Source organism: Hetaerina americana, unplaced genomic scaffold (genome assembly GCF_022747635.1).
Source record: "Hetaerina americana unplaced genomic scaffold, ioHetAmer1.1.p SCAF_1, whole genome shotgun sequence".
Classification (NCBI taxonomy): domain Eukaryota; kingdom Metazoa; phylum Arthropoda; class Insecta; order Odonata; family Calopterygidae; genus Hetaerina; species Hetaerina americana.
Genome location: NW_027286069.1, coordinates 98,668,790 through 98,690,335, shown reverse-complemented (window position 1 = coordinate 98,690,335; position 21,546 = coordinate 98,668,790). Strand labels below are relative to the sequence as shown.

Genomic DNA, 21,546 nt, shown 5'->3' with positions numbered 1-21,546 from the left:
GATAACACATGACAAGAACCAAAACAATTTCTTAGATCATCTTCTGTGTAAATAAAAAATGTCACGCATTGCTTTTTATCACAACATGAAGAAACACACATTGATGAAATGAACAATGAATACCTTCTAGAATGTGTTGCCTCACTAGTTCAGTTCTGTTGGGCCTCTGCTGAATCTTGGCCTTGAGCAGGTCACCAGTTTTGGCACGTTCAAGCTTCTGCCTTTGCTCATGGAATGCTGGAGGTGTTTTCAGAGCTACAAAGTCACAAAAGGATATACATCCAAATATATTAATCATGCTTCTAAATTAGTCACAGACATTGGCATGCGTCCACCTAGGATGTAAATTATAGATGTACATTCTGTCATATGAAATAATCCTACACTAAAATGACAAACAAGCTCCGAGGTAAATTTAGTTAATTTTGTATATTTTGTATATTTTGTCTTATGTAAGTAATACTTTCATATACATATTTCACAAATTTTTCCCAGAAAGTGAATGAAAATGTTCACATCAGAAAATATTTACCCATTTAATTCTACGAAATTGAGCTTCTCATTTCAGTTGTCAAGGTAAATAAAAGAAATTGTGTTTTTATTTATTATGATGATAACATGCATAATGAATTAATCTTAATTAGTTTCTCACAAACATTTCAGTTTTCATCTAATGCAATTCAAATTGAAATAAAAACGAAGTAATGCTACTTGTAAGCAATTTCATATTTTTGAGACTGCTTTTCAAAATTAAATAATTCACAACATGGAAGATCAGGTAATTGATCACTAAATATTTTAAACTAATGCTACAAAATACTGTCAGAAGTATGTTCTAAACTTACGTGGCATGATCCCCTGCGCAACCAACTGATTTATAGGCCTCCTCAGCATTAACTTCACCTTCAAAGCTGCAAAATAAATTAAAAATGAATAAATACAACTAATTCTCAGAATTTAGCCATAGGAATTCCATATAACACATTGATTTTACAGTGGGAACACTACATCAACATACACACACATATCATGATCAGAGAGAGTGACTTTGATCATGCAATTGGACACTGCAGTGATATGCTTTAGTATTACATGATACTCACTTCAGTACAATTGTATTTAGCTCAGAAATAAGAGATGGGAGTACTTAATGTTAGGCAGTTTCACTTGAAAACCAAATTATGTACCAGTGATGACTCAATTCAGCAGTAATATTTTATAACTTACAATACTTAAGTATTACTTTACTTAAGTAATATTCTATAACATACAATTTTTGCTGAAACCACATTTTCTTCTTAGTTTTGAATCAATTATTCTATGCTAATAGCTGTGAATGAATTTATAAATCAATGGGCAACTAGTTTTTCAACAAGTAAAAGATATTCTCTCTCAAATTCCTGCATTTCCCATTAAATTACCCTAATTTTCAGATATTTATTATTCTAAGTAACTCTGGACAATGAAAAAAGTGTCAGCAGAGGGGATGGAGCCAAGAAATCTTCTCACTCAATTTGAGAATATTTTCTGAAGAATAACATTTCATGCATATGGAGGTTGAAACAATCCCCACTCCCACAAATTTTGAAAAGAATGGTGAAAATTGACTAAAATAAATCAAATCTTATGAATGAGATGAACGCTTAGTGAAGTAAAACAAAAATATTTTGGCAGTAATAAAGTATTTGATCATTTAAAACCACAGATCTTCAAATCTCATCGAAAAACTGAGTTCATATATTTTTTTCTATTTTTGGACAAATAATATTTGGCTATATAGCAGAATTTGGAAATCCTCACCTCTGAGATAGTCATAAGCACAAGCAGCAGGCTTTCCCAGCACATACTTATTAGTGGCACCCATTGAGAAACTTTCAAGCTGATTTTTAACAACTTAATAGCTCCAACTATTGTCTTTCAACAGTCAGATATTAAAATAGTACTAACAATCCAGGTATTCACATTTTAAAATACTGATCAGAATAATCAGTACTTTTATTACCTTACACTATTCTCATTTCTAAAATAATATAACTGAAGAGGCACAGCACAACACAAGCATTCACTGCTTAGTTAACTGTAGCACATTTTCCATCCAGGTAAGTCATCAACTGATATGATTGCGAGCTTGAAACATTGTCACTTCTAAATTCAATCGGTAAGAATTCATCACAATTATTTAACACACTACTGGCTTTAAGTTTGAGGCAAAGCCGCCGCCTATGGGCGATGCAAATAGTCAGAGCACATAGAGTTTCTGCCCGATGTAACAATGAGGGATCCATTACCAAAAGCACAAAAAAAATAAGGCCGGATAAAAAATTTATAAAACACAACCCTGGTTACATCACTGTATGCTTGTCAAACGCAAGGGTTTAAATGTCCATCTTATCACTGGACATGGCGCACGTTCACATTTAAGTTCGAAGACGACTACTGTCGCCCGCGGTGACAAGCTCCCTCGCAGCGGCGGGGGCATGTGCCCGCACCCAAACACACGGTCGAAGGGTGGGTTTCCACGCCTCACCGGTATGGCGGGGTTGCGGATATGTCGCGGAGGGCCCCGACTGTGCGACGCGGAAGTTCCGGGGGAAGTGGAAGACGGTGGTGTTCTTGTGCTGGCGGTGCACCCTGGCATTCGGTCCGTGTGCGTGTGTGTGTACAAATGTCTATTGTGCTGGGTGGTTACGATCGGATCCACCTCAGGAGGTGAATGAATCGCTTGGATGGGAGGAGGGGGAGGAAGTCGGGGAGAGGGGCCTCGGACAACGAGGGAGGTGGCAAAGGGGGAGGGGGGTGAGAGTGTTTCGCGGGCATCGCGATTCAACTCACGCCCTCGGGAGTGCGTCCGCCTTCCGTCAAACTTCCCCCTCCCCTATTCTGATGGGGGGGGGGGAATCTCACTTCCACACACCTCCCCCTCTCAATTATTCTCTCTCTTCCTCCTTCCAGAGTGGCGACGACTACCCATTTCCTCGCCGTTATCCTTCTCACCCCTTCTCCCCACTCGCCCCATCGGAGCCTCGTGAACCACAGGGCACCGCCCCCGCGACCCCCTACGAGGGGTCAGCGGGAATAGGACTACTTACTCGCCCACCTTCCATTCTCATCAGCTGAAAGACAATCTATGGAACCCAATACAGTATCCGCAAAGGGGGAAATCCCATTCGAATTTATTGGTGACAGACACGGGACCCATTGACTACGCGCATGCAGGTCACCTACACACCAAAACTGTTCTCCTTTTGTAAGGCATTAGAATTAGTGGATTTTTGGTCGGAGGTGGGAAGAAATAACTGCTAAATCTCCATACCTCATATCGTAATAGAAAACTGGTTGGTAGCGTAAAGGGGTGTGTTAAAACTAAAATTCATAGCTAAGAAATCACAAGAAAATGGGCAATTCCACAAATTAAATATTTGTTGTGTGTATACACGTCTTACTTGAAAAAGCTCAAACAATCTACAATATGATTGTCCTTTTAAGTGTTATCTATTTCATTAGTGTTCTATTGTTTCTTCCAAATGTTTATATATACATATATATATATATATATATATATATATATATATATATATATATATATATATATATATATATATATATATATATATATATATATATAAGGAAAAGGAATATATATATAAAAGACGAACCCAGGAGAGGTGGGAAGGCGGAATCGAGCAGATCACAGGTGTAAAAATATTTCCATTATATATATATATATATATATATATATAATATATAGAAGATATACTTCTATATAGATATAGAAGTAATGACTGATGTAATCACTCCGTCTTCCGATGAAGACGGAGTGATTCCGTCGAAATATCAAGAAATAACGCGTGAGTGTTCTTCCTTTTTTTTGTATTTCTATATTGTGTGTTACTGTGTATTGTACTATTCGGCATTTCCGTGTTACGTCTACGAAAGCATATATATATATATATATATATATATATATATATATATATATATATATATATATATATATATATATCATATACGTTTACTATTGACTTGGGCTAAGTTGGCGAGGTGGTTACCTCACTAGCATTCAACATCAAGGAACGACTGATTTTCGAAAACAGGAAGGCTTTTCCTCTCCCAGACCTCAAACAAATCCTTCCAAGGTGTATCGTATTTTTTTGCCTCTTTTTGTTTTCCTATCATTTCCTCGGATCAAAGAGAGGGCATATTATTATAAAAGGTTTGTATAAAAAGTATCGGAAACAATTTTTTTCCTGACGTGTGTATGAAGTGCTGAATTAAGACCGCCGGTTAAGTGTGGGCATGATCGCAGATCGTATTAGCATTGATAAGATGACAGTGCACACCACTATCACTGAAAATTCGGCGATGCTAAATATCTCCGCTGAACTCGTCCCGAAGGTCTTGACGGACGACCAAGAGCGAAGTCGAGTGTCTGCTTGCGAAGACCTTCTGCAACGACATCGCGATGATTTCCCAACCCCCTTAACCCAGTCCTGACTTGGTACCAGCAGACTATTTCCTATTCTTAAAAGTGAAATCCTCCCTCTAAGGACACCACCATGGGACCCTTCTTAATGCCGTCAAAGAAGCTTGCCCGCGTACCCTTAAGAAGCTTCCGGGATACGCCTACCAGGGAGCCTTCGAGTCAAGGAATAGCCGCTGGTAAACGTGCATCGACGCTCAAGGGATGTACTTCGAAGAATATTGATGCATTGTAGCAATATCTGAAATAAATCTATTTTTCCAAAACTTTTCCCAATACATTTCATACAAACCATACATGACTTGCGAATTACATTGTCGCGCAGCTGTTAAAATTCCATTATTTTATTATACGCTCATATGCCCTACGGGCTTAAGGTCACTCCCTTGGTCTTTAATTCTCAAACAAAAGAAGTCATCACTATCGATTATGCAAGACTTCACAAAAAAGGATATAATTTACCTATCTTAGTGAATTCAAGAGGAAAAATGAAGACATTTAAATGGCAAAAATTCAATTTCATGAAATTAAATTGAGTAGCTTCAGGCGTGATGTGGTGGAAGTCGAACATAATGAATAACTGATTGAAGCACTTTTCCACCTGATAAAATTTTTATATTTACGACCGAGTTTCGATGTATTACACCTGTATTAGACCTGATGATGATGTAATACATCGAAACCCGGTCGTAAATATAAAAATTTTATCAAGTGGAAAAGTGCTTCACTCAGTTATTCTTCATGAAATTAATTTATATTGAGGCTAACCCCATTCCCGCGGGCTAAAAAACCACAAATCGGTCGTCTCATCAACAAGAATACAGAAGATTTATTCACATTCCGATAACGTTATACAGCTAAAACCGTATTCAGTCAACATATGCTTCACATTGACATCTTGATAAATTCAAATGAATACGTTTGAACATTTAAAAACATCCCGCCATGTCTATAGATTCATGAAAAAATGCTGGTGTTCCTTGCAAAAAATTAAGACCCCACGTTTATTTCTCGGACACTAGACGCTCTGTACATTAAATCGGGTTTACGTACTTCTCTTCGTCGATTTCAACTGACGATCAATTTACTCCTTATATTGAGGCATAAAAGTTCTATTCATAAATCGCTTACCTCAACTTTATTGCTCGTCCGAAACACGCTCACTCAACCATTCTCGAACGTCTACACCTGCAGTCTGTGTACAAACTTAGATTCACTTCAGACTGAAGGATGAAGCATTCCAGCCGTTATTATTACTCAACGATTCCATGCACTTTTTCCTGTAAATCAATTTCCGTCATCGGATTAATTAGTGAACTCATGTGATTCGAATTAATAGGCTTGACGTCGCGGTGATAACTTAAAGCAAACCGAACAAGTCGTGATTTTTTTCGTTGTGTTTTCGGTTTTACCAATTGCACGACTTCAAACTTCCTTCTCTGTTAACAAAGGGATCGCTGGGAGGAAAACACTTTCCGGGCCATCTACTAGTAGTTCTTATAGGAGAGAGGTTAAACATTCCATTAGCATGGAGGTAGAAGTGCCTAAGACTCCTGCCTTCCCTTAATCAGTGTTGCGCGAGCGGCGATGGTAACTGTCTCATTAAACTGGCAACATGATCCAAGCAAAACCCACGCGGATTTTATGTCGCAATGTAAGCGAAGCGAAGGGGTATTTATTATTTTACATGACGGCAATACGTCAGACAAAATAACGTAAATCCAATGAATAGAGGCATATTAGTAGAATAGTTTAGGGAATGGCATATTAATAATTAACGGCCTCGGGTAAACAATTAGGACAAAGTCAAACTCAACGTTACGAGCTACGAATACGTAATATGACGGCTGGACGAAGACCGTGGAAAAAAAGAACAGCAGAATATAATGACCAACTGCACAAAAAAAGAAAAATGCGAATATTGGCGATTAATTACTCGCAAAGCACTTGTTACCGGAAAACCAAACAATATAAATAGTGATAAAAGAAATTATTTCCAAATTTTCGCATTCAGAACTTGACGAACTGCATCCGAGTATTTACGAATACGATAATTACACAAAAATTACATTATTATTATACATTATTAACGATATTACATAAAAATATAGGCAAGCCATCAAACGGAGGAAACACTCACCCCTGGAAAGGCAAATGGGGAATTGAAAATGACTTTAAGAGATTGGATTAATAGTTAGAACCTTAAATACGTTTGTATAATGTATTATTCTCGGAAAACACGAGCACCTCAAATTATTAGTAGTTGTGCCTGCATTTATAGTTTAAGGCCCCAGGTGCGGAATTCCAGGAGTGATTTTCCCTAATCTCTTGAAAATTTTAGATCTGGACTTCCATGTTCCATCTCATGAGTTAGAAGCAGTCTTAAAGGCTTTTACTCTTATCGTAACAGTTTTAAAAGGATCGGACCACCATAGGCCGACCCTTCTCGAAGACACGAACCTCGACCTGCACTCATATACTGGAAGCTTATATTGGATGGGAAGGGTGAAAAGCAAGATTCCAGACTTTAAATAACCTTCAAATTAATTCTTTTAGCAGTACTTTTACTTAACCTATGTTTAATTGAAATGAATTATCGTTAAACTTACGCACAATAAACCCCTTTGATAAAAGCATCAGGAATTTATTACAATCAAATCCTAATCGCCATTTCTCAAATTTGATATATTTTCAAGACGGGGTAGGGGGCGCAATTAGGGCATCCTTTTCCAGAAATTAGAGCGGGGAAGAGAACATATGTAAACGAAAGCGAAGATAAGGACGAAGGCTCTACTCAGGGCCATTGACTGCTCGCCATCCCGTCACGTGGGTTACCTACCACGAGAGCGTTTTTAAGGCGCTGGGAGCACGTCTAGGGTTCGATGCCGACGCCTGCACCAGAACTACAATGGGCGCGACCCCTGCAGTAAAACAGCCCCATTTGCGGTGGGGGGTTGGACGGGTGGCTGATAGAAGGGAGGGTTGTGTTTGTGCGCGCGAGATGGAGGGTGTATTGGCGAAACGCGGCTCTTAAAAAGGACGGATTTAGCATCGTTAGGGAGTTAATTTGGGATTTGACGCTTGAGCTTGGGCTGCTAAGCGTTCAACGAACTTCTCCCCGAGACATAAGTCCCCCGTCATAGGGGTTCTCGTAAGAGGGTTGCGAACCCCCATAAGATTCGAATTTTGTCGGCATACAAAGTCATAGGAATTTTCTGGCAGCGACTCCGAAAAAACTGCTCCCACCGCCGCCAAAAGGAGATGAAATATCCTTCGGTGATTCTTACTAAGACTCACAAACTGGGTCACGTAGGCATTCAAATGAATTTAAGTTTCACTGAAAGATGTGTGACAACTACGAAACATACTCCGTGAAACTGAGAAGGGTATAATATTAAGTTTAGAGTATATTTTATTCACAAGCATCATTCAAAACATTTAAACCCGCGCGAAAAAATCTATTGAAACTTAACTTTGAAATATTTACGGTGACCTCGGAAAGTAAATATTTTCAATGACCGGTAAGCTTGTATTTACTGGAAATTTTAACTTAAGCACTTATTAAAACTTTCATTCGGAATGTTTTTTAAATGGATGCCTTCAGTTGAAATTTGGAAATATTTACAGTGCAATCGTTACCGAGACTTAAGAAAGTAATTTTATGTTTGAATAATATGCAGTACCTTCAAACATCATGATTCGCCAGATAAACTCCGCAAACGGATAAAACAGTAACTTTATAGGGGATGTCTTTAAGCTTTTCATTTGAGTATGAGGTGCTTCTCCACATTTCTTCGCGAAGAATAAGTAGGGTGGTTTGCGACGGCAAATTTTCCGGGAAGGCCACCGGCCAACTCAAGTGTGCGCTTACGAACACACTGACTTACAACTGAAATCTTGAGAAACACGTAAAATTTATACAGGCATGGGAAATAATGATATTTTATTGCTACGAATAAAATAAATTTCTCCGGGGACATTCCAGTAGCGAGTTTCACGCGGTGATTTTGATGCTCGACCATCCTGAAACTAAAAACTAATGAAAACGGAAAACACGAAGTAAATAATGTAAAGAAAAGGAGAAGCACGGAATAAAACACCTCTGAATTGACTGTTAAAGCTTTGTGTTGAACGAAAACAGGGTACCTACTGCTATTTGAAACCGCTTTTAGTTAAACTACGACATTTTAGATTAGTTATGTAGAACTCGTAATTGTTTATGCCAAAAATATCAAGGTGAAAGAAAGGGAAATCGAAGTGAGATGCTTTGCTATTAGAAGAAAGCCAGAGGAAGCACAGTAATCTTTTTGTAAGAGGAGGATAGGTTTTCCCAATTACGAAATAGGAGAATGGGTAAACAGGATTAGAAAAGGCTAAAAAAAGAAAGAAGACTTCTCGCCAGCGAGGAAACCATGTCATGTTGATGGGGAAATGTGCGGGAATAAACAAGGACTTGATGATCGCAATAAATTTAGATGAATTTATATTATTAAAAAAATTTCCTCAGAACCAATAAAAATGTCAGCCAATGTTTCAGCGACAATTGATAAAAACTGGCACGTCATGAGAACTGAAGCGGTAAATTGTATTCTTTATTAAAGGAACGTTCGAGTAAAACACCACCAATAATAGATATTCATAGAAACTATTGCGAAAATTACCGGCGGCGATTACAACCACGGCAATTGTGAGGGGGCGAGGATCTTAATTCGATGTTGTTGAGTGTGGAATGACATTCGGATTCCGAAAAAAGGTCCTTTAAATATTAAAATACACAGGTTACACAATTAGCAGCAAAATTTCACATGAAACGCAATTAAATTTTAGAGACAAAAGCAAGCGTTAAATCACCCATTAGAACTTTGAGAATAATTTATCAAAATACCTTTTTTATCAGCATTTACGATGAAACAAAAACTAACGTGATTTTAGTCTTCATGAAAGAGGATTGCTTAATTACACAGCGATAAAACTGCTGATGACACTCAACCCCAAAACTACCACCAAATTATCTCCATTTTTTGTTCCTACAATTTCTAACAATGAAAAATTTCTTTCTACATTATCAGAAATTGTAATTTTTTCATTTCAAAGCGTGGTAAATAAAACGCCCAAAAGCAGTCAGAGCATTACCACGTGATTCAAGTAAATCCTACAATTAATGACAAGGCATTGACGTGAAGGGAATAACTGACATTTTTTTACTTAAGGCGTAAGCTAGAAAATTGCAACTAGTTGCATCGACTCAAACAGCGACGTTAATCTAGTCTCTAAAATCAAAATATGAGCACTTAAGACGGAGATGAGCGAGGGCGTCTGGATTTTGACGGACAGGATGAGACGGGGAGGGCGAGCGAAGATGACAGGGTTAAAGATGAGGAGGGGGGGAGAGAAATGGGATAAGCAGGGATGAGGGATTCATGGGAGGAGGAAGGGAAGTTGAGGAAGAAACGGAGAGGGGCGGGGGGAAGAAAGGGCACGCGTTCGTTCGAGGGGGATAACCTTTTATTGGGACGTGTTATGAATGGAGAGAGAGGGGGGAGAGGTCTAAGGGGCGTTTGGCGCGGAGGCAGGGGGTGGGGAAAGGGGTGAAACTAGGGGTGCTCGTGGTGAAGGGGGTAGGGGGATCGGGAAGTCAGACTGTTCCGGCGACGAGGCAGGAACCACTTGTTGCTCTCCACGGAACAAGCATGATCGCGGGCGGAAGGAATACGTCAACGGCCTCGAAGGAAAATAAGCTTCGCATATCACAACATATCCAAGCCGAAAGTAGCGCAAACTGGAGACACGGATGTTCACTTAGGGCACTGAGGACAAAACGGATTTCCGCCTATGGGTTCTATCCTGGATTCAAAGAGAACCTATTTTGCCATTGCACCATGATGAGTAATTAAGTAACATTTCAGTGACTCCGGACTCGGAAAAAGTTAATTAAGATAAGCACACCACCGTGACTAAAAATTCTTTTACCATTACTACGTCGAATGGAAAACTTTTATTTCCTCAAATCACATCCGATTTCAATCCAATTTTTTATTTTGCCTATGATTTGCTCACATTCCGAGGAAAAAATCCTCGTAGATTTCTTCCCCGCCTCTAATAATATCGAAGCGGCCACTCGTGGGAGAAATATTCTCTCGGCACGTTTCCCCCTAGCAATTTAATGGTCCCTATCACAATCATTTAATTCTAAAGCCACTGGAGGTTTTTGTGCCACAAATATCCTGTACAATGCGAAGAGAATAACAGTCATTAAACACGTGATTAATTCTAAAATGCCACATTTTAAAACCATATAAACAAGTTAAATAAACATCGTGTTGATGTTAAAATGCACTTATTATTTTTGCTTGATGGCGGAGATTGTGCACCTTGAAGCAAATTTGGCAAGACTGGTATTAAATATGAACCGTGGAGTTGAAGCATTCTTCGGATAGGATCAAATTCAGGGTTAGCCTTTTCGGTTAAAGTATTGTTCAGTTTCTGGCATGCGATGTCAACAAAACCTGCGAATTTGGGATTGAGGAGCGGGAACAGAGCGTTGGCCAGGGTTTTTGTTCCCCACGTACAGCGTCAGTTTTTGAACGCAGCAAGCTATTGTGATATAGTGTTGTGGGCGATAGCTCGTGGCCAATATTTCGTTTTCAAACTAGGAGACACGAATCTCGAATTCATACTGAGTAAAAAGAAATTTCATTGCAACAACTCCATTACAATTTCAGTTACGTAATCTAATGTGGCTTGTGGGAAGGCAAGGTCAACTAAATGTGTATGTTTGAGGAACTTACAAATACCTCGCTGAAAAACTTTTTTCACTCTTTTGTGTTTCACCCTTTTACAGAAAATAATACAAATTAGATGAAAATTGTTGGCAATTCATTACTGCCATAAAAAATGTATACACATGGAGAAGCACAGACGATCGTAGCCAGTATCCACGAAAGGGGAAGGAGGCTAGGGGACACGAACTTTTTCCGAGTCCGCAAGTCAATAAGGTCTGGAAAAAAACGTCTCTCGTCTTCCAGTGCCCACGATCTTGGAGATCTATGATATGATAGGAGGCGTTTAAAGGCCTAGCTGAATGCGCCTAGTGTTGACGTCCCCCGTCCAAGGGTTTAAAGGAACGGCCGAGGAGGTCCGCTGCTCAAATGCGTAATGCGTACGGACGTGTATTCGCGCGCGTGTGCACATACAAATTGACCGATAGGAACACGCACAGCGTCCAGAAGGGGCTTTCTTCCGGTGTTGCGCCAAGCGGATCGTGTTCCCCTCCACGGCACATCTTGCACTCCGGCGCGTGCGGCGGAAGAGACGGCGGCGGCACGGAGAAGTTCCTCCATGGGCGAATACCCTTAATCCCTAGACGCAATCTACCGACACGGATAGCAGCTGCATAGTTTAGTAAGGGTACGAGGTGACATAAGTGGATTCCTTAGTTCGAAGCGGATGGAGCAGAGGAGGAAGTGGACTTTCATTGAGTGATTTTACTGGATTTCCAGTTTGAAGGGGGAAAATAAAAACAACACGAAAAAAGATTCGATGGCAATATTTTAAATACCCTTACCAATGCTTATAAAAACGAAATTGTGAGTGAGTCCCACACTACATCTTGTGGTGTAAATGGACATTTTTCTCACCGGGTCTGACCATATCCCACTGTTTCCTCACAGGAATGATTTCAATCCGTTTCCAATCGACCCTAAGAGTGTACGTTAGTCAAGCGGGGACGCAGTCTTCGACTAAGCACACATGGGGAAGGGGCGTAGTGGGGGCGGGGAGGGGTAGATTTGATGGCGAGAGGAGAGACGGGGGTCAAGCGATGCGAGCGAGGAACGTTGATCAAAACAGTGCGCCACACGCGGGCTCAACAGTCCACCGACTCCCCTCGTATCAATGGATGCCGCCGGGGAGAAAGAAGGCGGTCCGTCATCGCGGCACGTAATGAAGCCGGCAATATTTCATGGGAGAAGCGAAGCGGATATCTAGAAAAACACTCGCTCTGCCATTTATCCTTGCCGCCCGGGAGGGGAAGACGAGATGGAGTGGATGAAGATGGAGGGGGGGGAGGAGCGGTTGAGGGAGTAAATAAAATAAAAGGCGTCCTCGTTCCTTGGCTCGTAAAGCGGGGGCCCCGATCCCATCAAAGTGCACCCGCGGACCTTTTCCGGGGTATACACGGGCGCCACATCTGATGCAGCACTGCCATGTCGTCGGCCAAGGGCCTAGGGGCACCATTCCTACTCGTGAGCCAGCCGGCTTCCACACGGGCCACAGGATAGCGTAAAAACAGCCAGGGCGAGCCTTGGATGTTCAGGGAGTTAAAACGGCCTAACCCGGATTAATGCATTTGCGCGTGAATCATTCGCTACCTACTATATTCTACCAATCCGGTTGAGTGAGAATTTGACTGCACTCCTTAAGGCATAAAAAATTCCTGTTACTGCAGCAATTTCAATTGGCAAATGGAGCTCACTTAGACACATGATCATGTAGCACCGATTTTTCTTTCAATGGCTCGTCACCCAAAACCTCTAGCCACATTTCCCGGAAGCGATTTGGGTATGGGCTCGGGTGCTCTTGATTTTACTGGCCGATTTGTGCCGGAGTTTTCACGAGCAGGGAAACATGACAGTGCATTAGAAATTCCCTCGAACGGGTAAAATCGTGTAAAATCTGTTCTCTATAGACTCTCTATCGTTTTATTTATCTCGAGATAGAAAACAGTAGGTAATCCTGGGAATGTGTGGCCGGAGCACCGAGACCACCATACAAATCCGAGATGATGAGCCGGAGGGTGTCATGATTCTAGCCTCAATATACCGCCACAAATACAAAAGAACGTAAGAGAGCCTGTGATTAGCTCGCAGAAACCGCGAGGGGCAAAACACAAACGGTAAAACTACCAGCAGAGGGCATTACATATTTAAATACGGCAAAGTCAAGAACGAGGTGTGCAAAGAGAACATACTTAACCATCATTACATCATATCTCATTGAACTTTACTTTCGTTTCTATCTTAAGTATTTAATAATAACAATAAACGATTAAATAATAATAATCAATGCAATAACCTGGTTGCGGAGAGAAGCTTTAAGGAAAGAAAGTAGCAACGAAGGGATCTGAGAGACCCAGGAAATACTTTCTGAAAACAAAAGATTCTTTTATGATTTTGGTTTAATAAAAACAATAATGCCTCTTAACTAATCCTTCTAGACCCAGGATGTGTGGTTAAGTGGCTACAAGGTCTTAAATAAGATCTGACTGGAAGGACTGAAAGGGCCACAGAGAGAAAGGAACTGCACGACCCCTACAGCCACCTATAACATTAACTTGTGAAATTTTTACTGAGGTGGTGGTGGTGGTGGGGTTCGTCACAGCAACATAATTTCAAAATGAGTACATTGCTGTTACCCTGTATATAGTACATCGATACCGTTCAAATGTAGACCCGCTCAGTTCTTGAGATCACGCGCTCATCAGTCAACGATTTTACTCCCAGTAAATTTATGAAAGATAACACGGAACCTAGATGGTACAACGCGGATGTTAAAAAGGAATAACGTCAAAGGCAATGTCACGCCAAGATGAAAAATATTAGGGATGATATCTTTAGCGACAATAAATAAAATGAGATCACTTATGATTATAAGATGTCTAGGGCGAATGCCAAAAATGATTTCGGAAACCGTTAAGGGAATTCAAAAGGAAAAGGTTAGCGGAAAATTTGTAAGAGAATCCAAAAGCATTTTGGTCATACGTCAGAAGTTCAGGGAAATAAGTCAACTGCTAATTCACTCTAAAATAATAAAGTCAAAAGAGTAACCAGCAGTTTGAAAAAGGCCAACTTATTAAATTCCTTCTTTCAAAACGTCTTCACCAATCTCTCACTGAATGCCTCCGATTGCTTACGAAATCGTACCGGTCAACCGATACTCAAAATTGAAATCTCATCTAATGGAATGGAACGTTTGCTGAAAAATACTAAGCCTCATAAATCCTTCGGGCCCGATGAAATACACGCTCGTATTTTTAAGGATCTAGTATCGGAAATTCCTCCGTATAAAGAAATAGTATTTAAGAAGGTAGATCACAAGGTTCCCAGAGCGGAGCAGAACAGAGCAATTTCAGGTGTAGTTCCCCGACATCCAGATAATTATAAGTAATCTCCTTCTATATTGTATCGCTAGAGACATCATCCCGAATATTTTCCATCTTGGCGTGGCATAGCCTTAGACGTAATTCCCTCTAACATCCGGGTTGTACCATCTAGGTTCCGTGCTACCTTTTAAAATTTACTGGGAATGAACTCGTTGACTGCTGATGGCGTGAACTCAAGGAAGTGATTCCCCGTATTTATTTATTTCGCATTATTCCGAAAACAGCACTTCGGCCTTTACATCGGGCTTTGAACATTGGCATAACATCTTGAACATTACATACACCTAAGGCCTTACGGGAAGGAAAACCCACCTGGCGGGAATCGAACCTGCGACCTCGGGGCTGGCAGGCGGTGACGCTACCCCGCCACCACCGAAGCCGGCGGCAAGCATTCTCAGTATTTTGGTGAGTAATATCTACCTAAAAACTAGCAAATTGATTATGTAGCACGCACTTTAGGCCATTGAAGTCCCCTTCTTCAAACAATTAAATTTTCCTTTTAGGCTTCTTATTTAGGATTCCATGAAGCGAAAACTTTGCATTTACTGCCCCGTGTTCACTAATTCCTTTTATAGTTTCTATAGTTAAGACTTTTTTCAGGAATATTCGCAGCTAACAAATCAAGAATATTATCGCCCCTAGTTGGTGAAGTGACAAGTTGATTCAATGAGTTCAACGTAAAAGAATTCAATAGGGATTCGCAGCTATCTTTGTCTTTACCACCCGTTTTAAAAATATTTGCGCTCCGGTCAATAGATGTGACATTGAAATCCCCACCGATTATAACGTCGCGATCATCGTGTTGGGGTAAAAAAACCATTTATTTGCTGATCTAATTCTAGCATTGCATTGTCTCTGTCGACTGACGGTCTGTAAAATGCGCATACATAAATTCTAGGGGATTGAGGACTTTTAATTGAACACCAAACGCTTCCCAAACCATTACTCGGAATTACTTCAGCCCTGCTGACGCAATAATTGTGACTGCAATAAAGACACCGCCCCTGATTCTACATATTTGTTCTGTCATTTCTGTAAATGGAAAAAAAAAAATTTGGGAAAATTTCACCATCGGCAATATCAGTGGATAACCAGCTTTCTGTCGCAATAATTAAATCTGCGCCTAAGCTTTCAATAAGGTGATGATATTCTGCGACTTTTGTTTTAATTTGATCATCGGGATGTGCATAAATACCAATGATTTCCGAATTCAAAGACGTAATGAATACTTAAAGAATAATAATATAAAAAACCTATAATATAAAATCTGGTGGCCAATGTGACCGACAAATGGTGGCCGGCAGTTATATCGAAACATGTTTTCCACTTCAAATTTACAGAATTGAGTCATGATATACAGGGATTAAGAGGGACCAACTGTTAGTATCTTCCACGTCATGCATGTTTGTCTGAACTCCACGGAACGCTAAGAGGACCTAGCGGGGGGACTGAATAAAATCGACGACGAGACACTCAACCAAGGAATCTTTCGGAAGGAAAAATAAATGATAGTGACAAGAAAATTAAGCTCATCACGTAAACCTGCAGCATGCCTAAAAGTACTTCGAGACAATAAAATACCACGGCGATGTTTCATAGCATTGTTTTCTCAAGCTAGCGAACAAAGAAACTTAAAGAGGACACGTAGTATGCGAGTCGAAATAAAAAAAAATCAAGGTGGAAAAACTTCCTTCAATCGAAATTACGGCCAAGTCATTCGCATTAGGTTTTCTGTTACAAATGATTGATTACATTCTGAGCAATAATATGTATGCCGTTAAGTTATTCACCGACCTGAACCATTAGCAACTTCATCCCGTCTCCAATTTCCACTTATCAGAAACAAGTTCACGGCCAAAAGGCAAATTTTAAGTGTCAATTATTACAGGTAGTTGCAGGGGAAAAAATTTCGACAACGAAAATTTCAATTTAATTCATAGAATGAAGTAGGGGAAACATGAAAAAATAGGATAGTTGAATTATTCCGAGTCGAACGCCTGCTCATAGACAGTGTAAGGAAGCAGAAAGTTATTTTGGGTTTTTGAAACTTTACTTCAAATAATTTTCACATAAAAATCAAAAGAACTAATAAAAAATGAAGACTAATAATACAACAATTTCAAAGCGTAAAAATCTTTCACCTTGACAGAGGGTGTTTACTGCGGCATCTCCCGCAGTTTCTACAATTTGGAAAAATTAAGACGATTATTTCTTTAAAAGTGGTAAGCCAGCAGACTACTCGTCGGGGCTTTAAATCATAATCACAATCTCTTTCATTACCAAGGAAGAGGGTTGGGCATCCCGGCATGAAATATTCTGAGTTGCGCAGCACACTACGTATCTCGCCGGTCATACCCTGTGGACGAGAATAGCCGGGATATGACACAAAACTTTGGTCAATTTAAGCGGAAGACACAAAACAGTTGAACAATGAACCTAATTGTGAAGTTTTATAAAATGCAACAGTTGAGATCCTCTCATCCCATCTGTGGACGTCGAGAGGTGTAATAGTCGGTGACGCGCAGGGGATGATGCTGCTGATAGAACCGAGGGAGCCACAGCGTGACGTGATGTAACTGCGGGTGGCACAGGGGGGCTTGTGCTGCAGCGGCCAGGGGCTGATTTTCCATGCGGGGGCGTGAGATTACATGGGGGCAAACATCGCTTCATGCGCCGTCCGCCAAAAACCGTTACGAGTGAAATTCTTCTGATCCAAAAGAGGAAGGTCAATTGTTTTCTCCCCCTACCCTCCTCCGCTACCTTCCTTCCCCGACTCTTCCTCTTCTACCCACCCGCTCCTTCACTTCACTCTCTCCCCTCAAATCCTCCTCTCCCGCAATCACACCCCAACCCTCGCGGTGCCTCCGCCTTTGTCACGGCATAAAAGCGGCCCCCGGGAAATTTTCGGGGATGGTAAAAAATAGTTTGCCAGGATAACCGTTTGCATTTCCTTCTCTCGTCTATCTCTCAAATTATTTCGTCCTTAATCCATGGTTTTCATTTCCTACGTATATTGGCGGTAGTTTAATGGCATTTAATGCTATTGCTATGATGCTCTGAGAATTATTTGTCGTTTTAGAACTCATCCAAATTTACTGTAGTATTATTATTAGACAGAAGAATTTACTTTTAATGAAACTCGTCTTCAATACGAGCTCACCTAATGGAAGGTCGATTTGAAAAAAAAACAACTTGCCGAATGCGAAACTAGGCGCTTTGGTTCAAGAATGGACAGTTAAGCTCTTAACTCAGTAATGATGTAGGATCATCATTCTTTTCATTGAACTCGTATTTATAAACTTCAAACTGATATATCATCATAACTAGGAAAGGCAAACTATAAAATAATACAACGAAATGCTCAGGTAATCGCTGGTGCAACATTTGGAAATTAGAATTAAACTTAAAAATATGCGTAGTCATAAATTTTTGTAAAAAGAGCAATTCCCTCCCGAACGCCTATCGCACCGGGAACACCAAAATAGAATGTGCAGACTCAATTAAATACCTAGGCATTACCCCCACTCACCTATCCTGGGTGAAATGCATACGGGGAATACGTGGACAAGCTAACAAAAAGTCAGTATTCATTAGAAGACTACTCGGTAAATGTTATGAAAAGATCAAGGAGAAATGTTATCTTTCGCTGGCCATGCCTAATTTAGAATATACTGCAAGTATATGGGATCCTCACGAAGTTGGATTAATTACCGTATCGGATCGCGTGTACTGTGCAGGAGCTAGATTTGCAAAACGTTGTCACGATGAACTTAGTAGCGTCTCCAAAATATTAGAGTAGCCAGGCTGGGAATCGTAGAGCGAAGGGTAAATTACAGATTAAAGCTCTTGCATCAATCTCTTCAGCAGCGATGTTGAAAATGTACATGTTGTATTATTACCCCAATCGTACTACGGTGGGAGAGATCATGCCAACAACGGTAGAGAGATTAAGTGTGTAACAGATTTAAGATGCCATTTTTTTCACGAACGATAAGGGATTAGAATAACATTGTCCGACCGCGGTAGGGTCATATTCGGGTAAAATTATTCTAATGTGCATTCAGCCCCTGCCATACACCCAGGCGGTGGCTAGCAGGGTGCCAAAATAAATAACATGCACGCGCACGGTTAACACATTCCTTTTAAATGTTCAGACATCTTTTCGCAACTTCAAGGGATACACGACTCGTATAGCGACCCGAGAAAAATAAATAGTCACGTTTTACCTGAGCATGGGGATTAATAAAGAAACTTAAGTGTACTTTGTTGCTCACCATAGTATCACTAAAGCCATTTTTATAAATTTTAAAGTTTTCCAGTTCAATTATGTGATTCGCCGATTCGATGAGACACTTGAACGAAACTGATCAGTTGAATGACACTTAAGATTATTAAATTTAATCGTTTAGGTGCGTTTTACTCCTAAAATAGCGATATTTCAAGTTATTTAATACAGAATTCTCAATTCATTACCTAGCACAAGCAATTACTTATCTTCATGAACTATGCCAGGTTTTCCTCATTTTCCTTACTTGCTGGAATCGCCTGACAAACCCAGTATATAGCCCACTTCATGTTCGATCGATTAGAAGGGAAAACACTCGGACCGCGGGTTCGAACCCCGCCTTGAGAGCAGATGTTGTGAAAGTCTGCGCGGTGAGTCAGCCTCTTGAGGACATGGGAGGAAGGCGCCACTGACTTCACGGGATTCTAAAGAGATAACGGGCTCTTAATGATCAGAAACACCTCTTCTCACGTGTCGGGAGAAGGCAGTGACTTCACGGAAGTCTCGATTTCTCCATCCTTTGAACCACAAATCAATTTCGCCCAAGTGACGTATCCGTAGACACACGCCATCCCACAGATGGTAAAGTTTATGCATTTTTAACGAAAAAACACCACGAGAAACGTATTTACGTTAATCCACGACGCATGTTTAATGCGTGAACTCACTCTAACCTGAAATAATCGCTGATACGTAGCAGATCGCTATTTTAGAGAATCGATGCATTGAAACAATATACGTGAAATGGCAAAAAACACAATAAAGGGTAAATGATCTTTTTAACACCTAGGATAAAATTAAACTCATGAATATAAACGCACTGAAGAAGAATTTACTCCACTAATTAATTACACCCGAATTACTTGGCATAAAGGCTTTCCTGAAGATAGCGAGGTTGACTTTCGTCTATACACACTGTCCTTGCCAATGGAGTCAACATACAAATGGCAGAAATAAATGGAAGAACAGACTGGACGATTTTAAATAATGGACGGGGTGGAGGAGAAGGCTGGAAGGTGCAACGATATCAAATTTGGTGTACAAAAAAATAGAGTTTCACTTTCACCCAGAAATGCGTCTCCGACACGAAAACTCCATCCCAGCACTCTAGATAAACAGTTAGGAGAAGCGACATCTCTTTCACTCCGAAATAACAGAACTGGGTATTTTTACATGCCACCATTACATTCAACTATTCATGATGCCCACATGTAAGAAAACTATGTGAATCCGTAAGGAATCTTGACTTCATTACACAGTTTGTATGAAAATTTAATGCAAAGAGAGGTGCTATTTGCCTAGGTTGGATAACAGTTGGAGTGCGCAGAAAATATTTTGGATTCATCGGAGAACGTTTAAATTAAAGAATTGGATCAAGTTCAAGACATTCCGCCAGATTTTTAGAACATAATTACGAAAAGAAAGTAAGGTTGTGAAAGACTAAAGAGACTGGGTTGGAAGTACTTCCAAACAAGAAGAGAACAAGCGAGACTTAAAAGACTTTTAACCCGCTACACCTGACACCTCCCGGCAACCTCCCTGAACAACTTACAGGTATGTTAAGCTGGGAGGTGTACCACAAAGGGTTAAATAGGTGCCTGTCGGGCGATGCAGATCCCAGCGTAAGTGCGAAGCAGATAAAATAAGCTAAACTAACCCGTCGTCACTGAGTTTAGGGTAAGAAATAAAACGGAGAATATGACGAACGGAAAGAAAAGTTTATTGAGGAAAAAACAGCGATTTCTATGAACCGCGGTGAATTACCCGCTTTATCAATATTGCCTTCACTTTTGCTAATTGCAAGGAAGACGGATAGAATCAAAACTTCTACAAAAGTGAATATTTGAACAAATTAAATGAGTACAACTTAATAGCACGCACCGTTTTCCCTTATTAATGTCTATGAAAACTACTTTGTTTTTAAGAACCCACAATGAAACAGAAGAATATCAGAATAAAAAAATCAAACGGGGTAACAGATTATGGTTCAAATGATTGAGAATAGGACATTAACTCAAATAGTCATTATTTACCTCTACCGGCAAACATTGAAATTAACCCTTCCTGCTGATGCAATGGTGTTATTGATTCGCGTTCTACGCAATACATCCCATCCCCATTACAATTTTCACCATTTCAGAATGTTTCATTTCCGCAAATTAGAGCCTGCCACTAATACTTTTGTAAGATTTCCTACAGTGCAACGTTAGCGGTTAAATTATTGCGGGAAACATTCGAAACTGTGACCACAGCGCGACTGGCCAAGGCGGTTTCTAATCGCCTGACATTTGAGTGAAACCCAGCTGTGAAACTTGACTTCGGGTGGATGGGTGTGACTCTGGATCTGCTTGGGGGACGCCTCATCTAGAAGGAATGCGCGGCCACGGCGAGGGGAGCGATCAGGAGCCGGGTTGATTAGCAGTGAGGTGGACGGGGGCAGTGTGCGGGAGGAGGCACTGGCGACGGCCATGGGGGGAACGGGGGTCGGAATGCTGAGGGGGGAACATGGGGGACAAGAACGGTCGGCAGCGCCAAACGGGAAAATCCAACAGCCGGGAAAGGGCGCGATTAATCATTCGCGGGAGCAGTTGGCGGGACGAGGGGGGGGGGACAGGGCGAGGG

General features: G+C 40.6%; 1 protein-coding gene across 1 annotated transcript in view; it reads right to left on the bottom strand.

Moving 5' to 3' along the window:
• Mrtf (Myocardin-related transcription factor) overlaps positions 1-21,546 on the bottom strand; it is a 47,452-nt gene that overhangs the window by 20,686 nt on the left and 5,220 nt on the right. Inside the window, exons 2-3 of the mRNA XM_071591195.1 lie at positions 846-911; positions 124-255 (exon numbers count right to left, since the gene is read on the bottom strand). Coding sequence (XP_071447296.1) covers positions 124-255; positions 846-911 — 198 coding nt within the window. The remainder of the gene's footprint in view (positions 1-123; positions 256-845; positions 912-21,546) is intronic.